The 12,402-nt window shown below is 45.0% G+C and overlaps 1 protein-coding gene across 1 annotated transcript in view; it reads left to right on the top strand.

The window, feature by feature from the left end:
- The first annotated feature begins 440 nt into the window (after positions 1 to 440).
- CCDC112 (coiled-coil domain containing 112) overlaps positions 441 to 12,402 on the top strand; it is a 35,277-nt gene continuing 23,315 nt past the window's right edge. The window contains exons 1-4 of the mRNA XM_073552663.1: positions 441 to 584; positions 4,247 to 4,353; positions 11,531 to 11,652; positions 11,751 to 11,840. Of these exons, the coding sequence (XP_073408764.1) occupies positions 534 to 584; positions 4,247 to 4,353; positions 11,531 to 11,652; positions 11,751 to 11,840 (370 nt within the window). The 5' untranslated portion in view covers positions 441 to 533. The remainder of the gene's footprint in view (positions 585 to 4,246; positions 4,354 to 11,530; positions 11,653 to 11,750; positions 11,841 to 12,402) is intronic.

Here is a 12,402-nt window from a genome sequence, read left to right as displayed (position 1 = left end):
CTAAGGGCACCATTTCTCCGTGTAGAGACTGATGCAAGGTCGTCAGAAAATGAAACATGGAAACTGCCTTTAACTTTCTTGTGACAATTTTTCTATGAATAGTCACAATTGCTGCTCATTCTATTAGACCGTACAGTTGGTTGCCAGCAGCACTGGGTCTACAGGCCCACACCCAACCAGAGCAACAGCTGTAAAGTCAGCAGTCTTCACTATAGATCTCCACAGTGGAGAAAACTGAATCCCCCTCATATGAAATCATTAATGCGCGAAAAAAACGAGAAAATTAGCATGTAGGGAAAAGGAGACTAGTGAGGCGAGCACGACCACACAGAACCTCCGCCAGGACTGAGAGGATGAAGGGAAGCCAGATCACGGGCGGCTCACACAGAAGCTCCCGCCTTTTCTTGTCAGCCCCGCGCTCAGTTACGAGGCACTGTCTGCACCTTGCTCCCGGTCTCCGCCCACTTCCCTTTCTCGGGCCTTGCTCCGCCCAGGGGCGTGTCCTGTTAGCGAGCGCTGCTTGTGGCGATAAAATGGCCTCCTTAGCAACCGGGAGCACGGAGACGAGAGAGTCCGCCGTGCAGGTACGGGTGTAACGTTATATGGGTGTAATAGGGCGCTCAGACACCGGCCACAGCTGCCTCCAGATCATGTGCCAATATTCTGCGTTATTCCATAGGTTATATGGCTTCTGACGTCATATCGTCATTGTAGTGACGTCACGGCTGTAATCATTGTGTGTTATTGCGTCTGTCACCTTTAGTTGCTTTTCATGGTGCCATCTATGTTTGGGCACTACTATCCGCTTGTTACATGCTTTATTTAGGCTATGTGCCAAAAACGCTATGGAATTAAGGATAAAATCACACTTGCTGTTTTTGGTTCAGTTTTTGCAGCCAAACACACAAGTGGATACAAAATTGCGAATTATGAGGCTATGCACACGACATTTATTAACAAAAAATGTTTCAAGTGGAAACCGCTTAAGAGATGCTACATTTTTTTTGGGTTGTTGTAGGAGTTTTCCAATTTTGTTGGTTGTAACTAGTGATGAGCGAGCGTTCTTGGGTAAGGTGTTATCTCAGCATGCTTGAGTGCTAATAGAGCATCTTTGGCGTGCGAGTGGCTGCGGCTGCATGTCTCGGGGCTGTGTGACCCATGCAGGGATTGTGTTCCATCATGCCGAGGAGAATGTATTCCACCTTATCTAAGCGCGCTCACTCCTCACTAGGTGTAAAGTGTTTTCTTTGCAGCCTTTTGAGTGTTCATTGTCCAGCCTGGAGCTTCAAACAAGTGACATCCTCTTTTTTTGGAGGGGGTCCATCTTGTGGGATCTGAGCCATCAGGGATTTATCATTTCTATGCATTTTTTTAAAACATTATGGAGATTTTCATGTACTTTAGAGAAGCATATGAGAAAACACTAGTAAAAATAAAAAAAACACAAACCAAAAGCATGGTGCATCTTCAGATAAATGCAAAGTACCCAAAAAAGAAAGGACTGCAAAAGCAAAAAAGCTTGTGGGTTACACTTATGTTTCAGAAGGAAAAAGTAAGGGACTGATGCGTTCCAAGCGCTGCAATGGAGGAGACCAGCCTATTCACAGGATGAGAGGTTTAATGGCCCTACAGGTTTCGGGGCTGGAGCATACACGTGATGAATGGGACGGACCGTTCCTGGAATGCGTAGTACCGTTTACCGTCTCCTCTTGTGAATAGACGGGTCTCCTCCATCGCTGAACCCCGGAACATGTATGCCTCCTTCTTTTTCCTCTTGAATTGTAGCTCTAGCTCCTGCCCAGTGAGGATGGGGAGCTGACGGTCAGTGCTGCAGCTGATCAGGTAAGCCATCCGTCATACACCTCCTCTAAGAGTGTACTTATCCAGTACAGCAGTGCAGCTCCTGCCCAGTGAGGATGGGGAGCTGACGGTCAGTGCTGCAGCTGATCAGGTAAGCCATCCATCATACACCTCCTCCAAGAGTGTACTTATTCAGTACAGTGGTGCAGCTCCTACCCAGTGAGGATGGGGAGCTGACGGTTAGTGCTGCAGCTGATCAGGTAAGCCATCCATCATACACCTCCTCCAAGAGTGTACTTATTCAGTACAACAGTGCAGCTCCTGCCCAGTGAGGATGGGGAGCTGACGGTCAGTGCTGCAGCTGATCAGGTAAGCCATCCATCATTCACCTCCTCTAAGAGTGTACTTATCCAGTGCAGCTCCTGCCCAGTGAGGATGGGGAGCTGACGGTCAGTGCTGCAGCTGATCAGGTAAGCCATCCATCATTCACCTCCTCTAAGAGTGTACTTATCCAGTACAGCAGTGCAGCTCCTGCCCAGTGAGGATGGGGAGCTGACGGTCAGTGCTGCAGCTGATCAGGTAAGCCATCCATCATACACCTCCTCCAAGAGTGTACTTATTCAGTACAGTGGTGCAGCTCCTACCCAGTGAGGATGGGGAGCTGACAGTCAGTGCTGCAGCTGATCAGGTAAGCCATCCATCATACACCTCCTCCAAGAGTGTACTTATCCAGTACAGCAGTGCAGCTCCTGCCCAGTGAGGATGGGGAGCTGACGGTCAGTGCTGCAGCTGATCGGGGAAGCCATCCATCATACACCTCCTCCAAGAGTGTACTTATTCAGTACAGTGGTGCAGCTCCTGCCCAGTGAGGATGGGGAGCTGACGGTTAGTGCTGCAGCTGATCAGGTAAGCCATCCATCATATACCTCCTCCAAGAGTGTACTTATTCAGTACAGCAGTGCAGCTCCTGCCCAGTGAGGATGGGGAGCTGACAGTTAGTGCTGCAGCTGATCAGGTAAGCCATTCATTATACACCTCCTCCAAGAGTGTACTTATCCAGTACAGCAGTGCAGCTCCTGCCCAGTGAGGATGGGGAGCTGACGGTTAGTGCTGCAGCTGATCAGGTAAGCCATCCATCATACACCTCCTCCAAGAGTGTACTTATTCAGTACAACAGTGCAGCTCCTGCCCAGTGAGGATGGGGAGCTGACGGTCAGTGCTGCAGCTGATCGGGGAAGCCATCCATCATACACCTCCTCCAAGAGTGTGCTTATTCACTACAGCGGTGCAGCTCCTGCCCAGTGAGGATTGGGAGCTGACGGTCAGTGCTGCAGCTGATCGGGGAAGCCATCCATCATACACCTCCTCCAAGAGTGTACTTATTCAGTACAGCAGTGCAGCTCCTGCCCAGTGAGGATGGGGACCTGACGGTCAGTGCTGCAGCTGATCGGGGAAGCCATCCATCATACACCTCCACCAAGAGTGTGCTTATTCACTACAGCGGTGCAGCTCCTGCCCAGTGAGGATGGGGAGCTGACGGTCAGTGCTGCAGCTGATCAGGTAAGCCATCCATCATTCACCTCCTCTAAGAGTGTACTTATCCAGTACAGCAGTGCAGCTCCTGCCCAGTAAGGATGGGGACCTGACGGTCAGTGCTGCAGCTGATCGGGGAAGCCATCCATCATACACCTCCTCCAAGAGTGTGCTTATTCACTACAGCGGTGCAGCTCCTGCCCAGTGAGGATGGGGAGCTGACGGTCAGTGCTGCAGCTGATCGTGGAAGCCATCCATCATACACCTCCTCCAAAAGTGTGCTTATTCACTACAGCAGTGCAGCTCCTGCCCAGTGAGGATGGGGAGCTGACGGTCAGTGCTGCAGCTTATCGGGGAAGCCATCCATCATACACCTCCTCCAAGAGTGTACTTATTCAGTACAGCAGTGCAGCTCCTGCCCAGTGAGGATGGGGAGCTGACGGTCAGTGCTGCAGCTGATCGGGGAAGCCATCCATCATACACCTCCTCCAAAAGTGTGCTTATTCACTACAGCGGTGCAGCTCCTGCCCAGTGAGGATGGGGAGCTGACGGTCAGTGCTGCAGCTGATCGGAAGAATCCTCTCTCTATTTTTTGCCCTATAGCAGTGTTGTGTCTGTCCTGCACAAGTGAAGATGAGCAATATGTACTTGGTCCTTGTCTTATGCGGTTGCCTATTCACACAGGGAGCGCTTTTCTGTCTTTTTTCACATTTTTATGTTGACTTTCACCTAACATCTGGCCAATCTGGTTTAAGGGCAGGTAAAACTGGTACAAAAAGCTGGTATGCCCTCTAAATATTTATTGTATAAGACACCAAAGAAACGTTTGCTTCTGTTGGAAAACAAACTGAAAAAATGTTCTGACATTGATATTTGACCATGAGAAGTTTCTGATGCATTTATGTTTTCACAGGATGATGGTAGTTTTTCTATTCCTGGTGGTGATAATGCTCACATCTGGAAGCTAAAACAAGCCAAAAAGGCTGAATTTATCCGTGAAGTTGAAAAACTCCGACACCAGTAAGTGGACACTGAGGTCTCATTAATAACATTACCATGTAAGGCATTCTGGTCCTTAAAGGGATTGTCTACTACTCGGACAACCCATTCTCCATCCCGATGTTTGCCCCTTGTAAAATAATAACACTTATACTCACCGCCGTTGCTGGTGTCAGCTGTCGCTCTCTCAGAAATAGCTTGACATTGGCTGCAGGGGTGACGTGACATAACAATCTGCTTCAGCAGCAGCTCTCGCTTCCTATGTGATTCGTCCAAGGTCTGGGAGAGTGAATGCAGCACTGATTGGCTGCAGGGATTGTTGCCTTACTCGTTCCTCGGGAGAGCCAGTACCGACACCAATCGAATTGCACTAGACGGGTATTTTTTACTTTGGGGGGGGGACATAGTTATTGAGAATGGGTCATCTGAGTATTGGACAACCCCCTTTTAAAGGTACCTGACAGCTGATTCATTCATTCATGCAACTCCATTTCATTTTGGTATGTTTTACTCTAAAATACTGCGGCATAAAACCTACCATGTGGCTCAGGTGACTAGTCCAAGAGGCCTAGTGGATGTGAGGGGAGAGACCTGTTATTCAATGGGGTAGGGTGGAAAGAACCCTAAATTACTTGTCTTTTGGACAAGTTGTCCATGCGGAATGATCCTCAGCAGGCTTCTACACAGTGAAGGAAATCCTTATTTAATCCCTTGCTGGTTTTGTAAGTTTGTACAGTGACACAGACATGAACAGTCTATAATTTTAAGGGTAGGTTAATTTTAACATTGAGAAATAAAATATCAAAACTAAAATCCAGAAAATCACATTGTATAAATTTTATAAATTTATTTGCATTTTGCAGTGAGAAATAAGTATTTGATTCCTCTGGCAAACAAGACTTAATACTTTGTGGCAAAACTCTTGTTGGCAAGCACAGTAGTCAGGCATTTTTTGTAGCTGATGATGAGGTTTGCGCACATGTCAGGAGGAATTTTGGTCCACTCCTCTTTGCAGATCATCTCTAAATCATTAAGATTTTGAGGCTGTCGCTTGGCAGCTCGGAGCTTCAACTCCCTCCATAAGTTTTCTATGGGATTAAGGTCTGGCGATTGGCTAGGCCACTCCATGACCTTAATGTGCTTCTTTTTGAGCCACTCCTTTATTGCCTTGGCTGTATGTTTTGGGTCATTGTCTTGCTGGAAGACCCAGCTACGACCCATTTTTAAAGTCCTGGCGGAGGGAAGGAGGTTGTTACTCAGGATTTTACGGTACAATGCTCCATCCATTCTCCCATTGATGCAGTGAAGTAGTCCTGTGCCCTTAGCAGAGAAACACCTCCAAAACATATTGTTTCCATCTCCATGCCTGACAGTGGGGATGGTGTTCTTTGGGTCATAGGCAGCATTTCTCTTCCTTCAAACACGTCGAGTTGACTTAATGCCAAAGACCTCAATTTTTGTCTTATCTGACTACGGCGCCTTTTCCCAATCACTCACAGAATCATTCAGGTATTCATTGGCGATTCATTGGCAAACTTCAGATGGGCCTGCACATGTGCCTTCTTGAGCAGAAGGCCCTTGCGGGCACTGCAGGATTTTAAACCTAAGGTCAAAAAATTACAGCAACACTATAAATCACCAAAAAGAACACATAAGTCGATAAATAACTTAAGTGAATAAAATAAGTGCACTGTAAATGGGAGTAGATATTCCAGAAGGCCGAAGAATGGGGGAGACCCCCGAAACAGTGGACTAAAAGAATACCAGACAAGATACAAAGTTCAGATAAAACTTCCTTTATTATGTAGAAATGGTAAAAGGTAGTACTACAAAAGAAATGTGCATGTACTATTATTTAAGAAACATAAGGATACACAAGATTAAAAATATTATAGAAAATACCAGCAAAAATCAATTGAAAAAACAGGGACCAAAGGAGAAAAGCAAACAAATATATACGTTATATACACATATACTGTATGTAAATAATTATAATCACATGAATAAGGCCCTAAAATAATGTTCCATCGAAAAAGAAGGAATTGCACCAGGATTCATATATCATAAAAATATAATGTAAAGTCATAAAAAAGGAAAAAAGTACACAAACAAAACATTTAAAAAAATATGTAAAAATAATAAAAGAAGGGGCACTATTTGCCCAAAAGGTGATATCAATTGATAATGGCAAATACACAGAAATAACCAGAAGATTAATCCATAAATGTGATAAAGTAAATACACGCAGGTGCCAAAGGTTATAAAGTGCAATAGTGCAAGGCACACAAAAAGATATGAGTGAAGCCAATGCAACTCATAAGATGCTTGATATGCAAAGAATGGAAATGCAGGGACAATAAAAAGGGGCCCGTACCTTTTAAGGTTCACTGGTCCTAGTGAGGGCACACTCCAACGCGCGTTTCGGAATAGGATTCCTTTGTCAGGATTTTAAACCTTTATGGCGTAATGTGTTACCAATGGTTTTCTTGGTGACTGTGGTCCCAGCTGCCTTGAGATCATTAACAAGTGCCTCCCGTATAGTTTTAGGCTGATCTCTCACCTTCCTCATGATCTAGGATACCCCACGAGGTGAAGTTTTGCATAGTGCCCCAGATCAATGTCGATTGACAGTCATTTTGTATTTCTCCCATTTTCTTACTATTGCACCAACAGTTGTCTCCTCACCCAGCATCTTATTTATGGTTTTGTAGCCCCTTCCAGCTTTGTGCAGATTTGTGATAGTTTCCCTGACATCCTTAGAAAGCTCTTTGTTCTTGCCCATGTTGTAGAGGCTAGAGTTTGACTGATTTTATTGAGTCTGTGGACAGGAGCCTTTTATAAAGGTGACTATGTAAGACAACTGTCTTTAATGCAGGTGACAAGTTGATTAGCAGCGTTAAACCCTTTAGTGACAGAGACAATTTGTTACTTAATGACCAAGCCAATTTTTACATTTCTGACCTCTGTCACTTTATGAGGTTATAGCTCTAGAATGCTTCAACTTATACCACTGATTCTAAGATTGTTTTTTTTTGTGACATATTGTACTTCATGTTAGGGGTAATATTTATTCGCTATAACTTGTGTTTATTTATGAAAAAATGGAAATTTAGCAAAAATTTAGAAAATTTTGCAATTTTCAAACTTTTAAAGGGAACCTGTCAGCTGTTTTGGCCGCTATAAGATGCGACCGCTGCCTTTCAGGGCTTATCTACAGCATTCTGCATCTACTGTAGAGTCTGTGACGGCACTGCGTTGGGGAAGCTACCGACTTTCTGAGTGTCTGGACCTGTCGGGAGTGCCCTGGTCGAAAGGACTGACGAGGAGTCAGCGTGTGGAGCAGGAGCTCCTCTAAGGTAACTCCAGACAAGGGGGTTATGGGCAGACAAGTATCTGCTATTGGAACATACTGTTGGTGCTTGTTATGTTCCATGGATGTTGATGAACTGTGCGGTCACCCACGGTAACTGGACGAAGTGAGGTCCAGTGTGTTTAGAGACTGCAACCTAATGTTGTGTGTCGTGGCGGAAAGTTGTGAGAGACATTTATACGGAGTGCGGTCACCCACGGTAACTGGACAAGGAGTAGTCCTGCGTGTTTAGTGTCTGCGAATTAAATCGTGTACTGGGAAGTGTTATGGACTATGTGTTAAGCCTGTGATGTATAACATAGCCTACACTGGCTTATGCTGAGTAAAATAAAAAGCCAAATATCGTATATACTCGTATATAAGCCGACTCGTGTATAAGCCATCCCCGCCTAATTTTGCCACAAAAACTCAGAAAACTTATTGACTCATGTATAAGCCGAGGGTGGTACTGCACAAGGGTTAATGGTGGTCCAAAAAGAAGTTCCATAGATAAAAAAAAAAACCCATACAATGCTGCACAAGGGTTAATGGTGGCCCAAGAAGATGCTCCAAGGATAAATACCCCCATAATATGCTGCACAAGGGTTAATGGTGGCCAAGAAGATGCTCCATAAATGCCCCCCATAATATGCTGCACAAGGGTTAATGGTGGCCAAGAAGATGCGCCATACAGAAATACCTCCCATATATTGCTGCACAAGGGTTAATGGTGGCCCAACAAGATGCTCCATACATAAATACCCCCCATAATATGCTGCACAAGGGTTAATGGTGGCCAAGAAGATGCTCCATACATAAATACCCTCCATATATTGCTGCACAAGGGTTAATGGTGGCCCAAGATGCTCCATATATAAATAATCCGAATATGCTGCTGCTGCCGCTGCTGCTATTAAAAAAAAAAAAACACATACTCACCTCTCCATCGCTGGGGACCAGTTAATGGTGTCGCCGCCGGCACTGGCTATATTTACCGGTCCCCGCTCCATAGCTGTCTCCCGGGTCCTCTGCAGTGATGTTCAGCAGAGGGCACGCACTGACTACGTAATCGCGCCCTCTGATCTGAACGTCACAGCCAGAGGACCCGGAGACAGCGATGGAGAGGGGATCGTTAAATATTGCTCTGCTCCCCGTCTTCCTCCGACATTCTCACCCCCTCCTGGCGCACGGTCTCTTCAGCCCCTGCTTCCCCCATAGTCTCGGCGCCCCAGCTGCATTCAGCGGTCATGTGGTACCGCTCATTAAATATGCACATACTCATAACTTTAATGAGCGGTACTGCGTGATCGCTGAATGCAGGAACAGCTTGGGCGCCGAGACCATGGGGGAAACGTGGTGCAGAGACGTGGGGGGGGGTGAGTATGGTCGCTGTCCCCCCCCCCCTGTATATGACTTGCGTATAAGCCAAGAGGGGGACTTTCAGCCCAAAAAAATGGGCTGAAAATCTCTGCTTATATGCGAGTATATACGGTAGACTGTTTTGTGAGAAAAACGTGCCTGTGTGCCTTCATCCCGTTGCTAAGCGAGTGTCCCCCCAACACATGCAGTAAGCGCTGCCTTACAGGGGATCAAATACTTACCGTATTTTTGGACTAGAAGATGCATTTTTTCCTCCCAAAATCTGGAGGAAAATGAGGGGTGCGTCTTATAGTCCGGATGTACCGGCTCTGGCTGAGGTGGGGGAGCGGTTTCAGCGGAGTAGCGGGTCACAAAGGCAGGAGATGGCGGCTCCGGCTAACTCCTTTGCCTGCTGCTAAAGAGAAATGAATATGCACTACAGTCCACGCCCATGGCCGTGGAGGACAATGAATATTCATTTCTTTCTGGCATCCTGGTATGATTGGCCTCATCCCGTTACTGGTATGCATGGCCCCATCAGAAAAGATTAAAAAAACAAACCATTACACTTACCTTCCTCCGTTCCCTCACAGTTGCAGCGTCCTGCTCCGGTGCCAGCTGCTACTTAATGCTTGTAAGCAGCGCATGGCAGGGACATCATGTGTTGCTTGGAAGCCGAAGGGCAGCTGCTGGAATACTCACCGGGACTGTTCATCCGAGAACCAGGTGATTAATCATTTATCTTCAGTAGCGTGCAGTGTCAGCCACCAGCTTCCTGCTGCCGGCAGTCACGTGTGTCAATACTTAAGAGAAATGAATATTCTGCTATCAAAGCAACCTGGGCTTCCATAACACCTCAGCAGTGCCACAGGCTGATCAACTCCATGCCACGCCGCATTGATGCAGTAATTGATGCAAGAGGAGCCCCGACCAAGTATTGAGTGCATATACTGAACACACATTTCAGTAGGCCAACATTTTGGATTTTAAAATCATTTTTCAAGCTGGTCTTATAAAGTATTCTAATTTACTGAGATAGTGACTTTTGGGTTTTCATTGGCTGTAAGCCATAATAATCAACAATAACAGAAATAAACACTTGAAATAGATCACTCTGTTTGTAATGACTATATATAATATGAGTTTCACTTTTTGTATTGAAGAACTGAAATTAACTTTTTTGATTATATTCTAATTTTGTGAGATGCACCTGTATCTGGACCACACAATCAATATCTCAAGGTGCCAATGGGGCTAAAGAGGAAGCCCCAGCACTTTCTTAACCATTTAGATGTTGTAGTCCCTATTGACAGCAGCATTTAAGGGGTTAAGCAGCCATGGTCGTTGTAAACACAGATTGTGGCTGATGCAGCAAGTTGTCAGCTATAGTGTACAGCCGACAGCTGCTGGATTGTCACCTGTGTGGGGATGCTATTCTCTTATATCTCAGGTCAGTAAAAAGACATATTGGTGGTCACTAATGGGGTTAATTTGTTTATTGTACTTTTATATATGTATTTTATGTGTGTAAATCCTTTACATTCAGCCGTTAATTAAAGGTAGTCCGTCACCCTCAAATGCATTGTTGATGGGTTATATAGTGTTATAAGGGGTTTAGCCCCTATAACAACCATACTAGCACTGTATCTGTTACTGGTACAGACCCTAAGTAAATAACTTTTTCAATTTATATACAAATTAAGTGTCTTTGGTGCACCATTGGTGTGACCAAGAGTTTGGCCCACTGTTACACCTCTTAATATGCATATTGCAGCCCATCTCCCTGCTAATACACTCGGAAGTGTGACGTCACAAAAAAGGAGAAAGGGACGAATATGTGTAGGGCCACGCACGTATCAGCAGCATTCAGACTGTGCTTGTTCTGGGAAGCAAGCACTATGAATCAGAAGTGGGGGGGAAGACCCTAATATGTAAGTGAGGAGGCGTAACAGTGCACCACACTCTTGACCACGCCAGGGAGCACTGAAGTCTCATCATTTGCATATGAATTCAGAAGTATTTCCAGGTACAGGAGCATTTCTAGTATAGTTGTTTTAGATGCTGAATCCCCTACAACACTGTATAGCCCATTTAAAATGCATTTAGGGGGTGTCAGACTCGCTTTAACGGAGCTTTAAAATAAATAATAATTACAATATTTCTGGATTTTATACTTGGGTGACTAACTGGATGTGATAACACAAGTACCGTAACTATTACGGTAAGTAGAATAGCAAAACTTGGAATATTACTCCATTTAAGTATTCATGGCCTTTCCCTCATGGTGGGTACTATCTCCCCCTCATCTCTGAGAGCCTTTAGGTTTTGAGCACCACGGCATCTGCTATATTGACTTCTGCTTTGCTGCTATTAGTAGCTTTCAGAGCTGCCATTGCTTTTAGCCTCATTTACCCTTTTGATTCTTTGACAGGCATGTGGGATGGCAGATTTCTGTTTTTTATCCCTGGTTTTTTTTTTCCCTTAATTTAGAATAACTGTTTTAGAAAAAGAAAAGAATGGGCATCTCTATAACAAGAAGAATGACTTCCGGATTGAGTACAGTACGCTTGAAGAGTATGAACAAAAGCTGGCAAACAACAGAAAAGCAGATAGTATGCAGCTTATTTACTACATTATGTGTCTTAGCTGATGTATGTGTAAATCCTCTACTATATATGTGACACAGGCTGATTTTTTTTTTTGTTCACAGAAAATAAAACTGAACAACAACTCACAAAAATCCACAACAATGTCCGACGGCTGCAGCTCCAGCTTAAAGATGTCAGACCTACTCCAGAGTGTGAGTACACTGCACAGAGATGTACAACACAACTGTAAATGCAAACGTGCTAATTACTATGGTATGGGTTTATGTACAGGGCTTTAAAACAATAATTAGAAACCTGCAGACCAGTATGCTTTAAAGTAATCTCCCTTTCCCTGGAAAACCGCTTGTCACATTCTCGGCATTCTTAGAACCAACTTTATGCGGCAGCCACATGCTTTTCCATAGTCTTGAAGTAGTTCTTATGTTTAGGCCAAGGTGCTGTGGAGGCCAGGTCGCATGACACAACATCCCAGGACGCTACTTTTTACCAGGTGGATCTTGCTCATTCTGGCAGTGTGTTTTGTGTCATTGTCATTTCAAAAATGAAATTAGACCCCAATTCAAGGGAACCTGTCTTGAGGTTTATGCTTCCCAATCCATAGGTAGCATGAACCAAAGTCTTCTGAAGTATTGACCGTTGATGTGACAGAGGGAGGCCCACTGACTTCACTGTGTCGGCTGTGTGTGCAACAACCAAGCCAACATATCGATTAATATGGTTTACTAAGCTAGAAGAATTTTATTGTTTTTGGTT

This window comes from Dendrobates tinctorius, unplaced genomic scaffold (assembly GCF_039654945.1).
Source record: "Dendrobates tinctorius isolate UK_male_01 unplaced genomic scaffold, ASM3965494v1 ptg000003l, whole genome shotgun sequence".
In the NCBI taxonomy this organism is placed as follows: domain Eukaryota; kingdom Metazoa; phylum Chordata; class Amphibia; order Anura; family Dendrobatidae; genus Dendrobates; species Dendrobates tinctorius.
The sequence above is the reverse complement of the archived record's forward strand: the minus strand, read 5'-3'. Positions and strand labels throughout refer to the sequence as shown.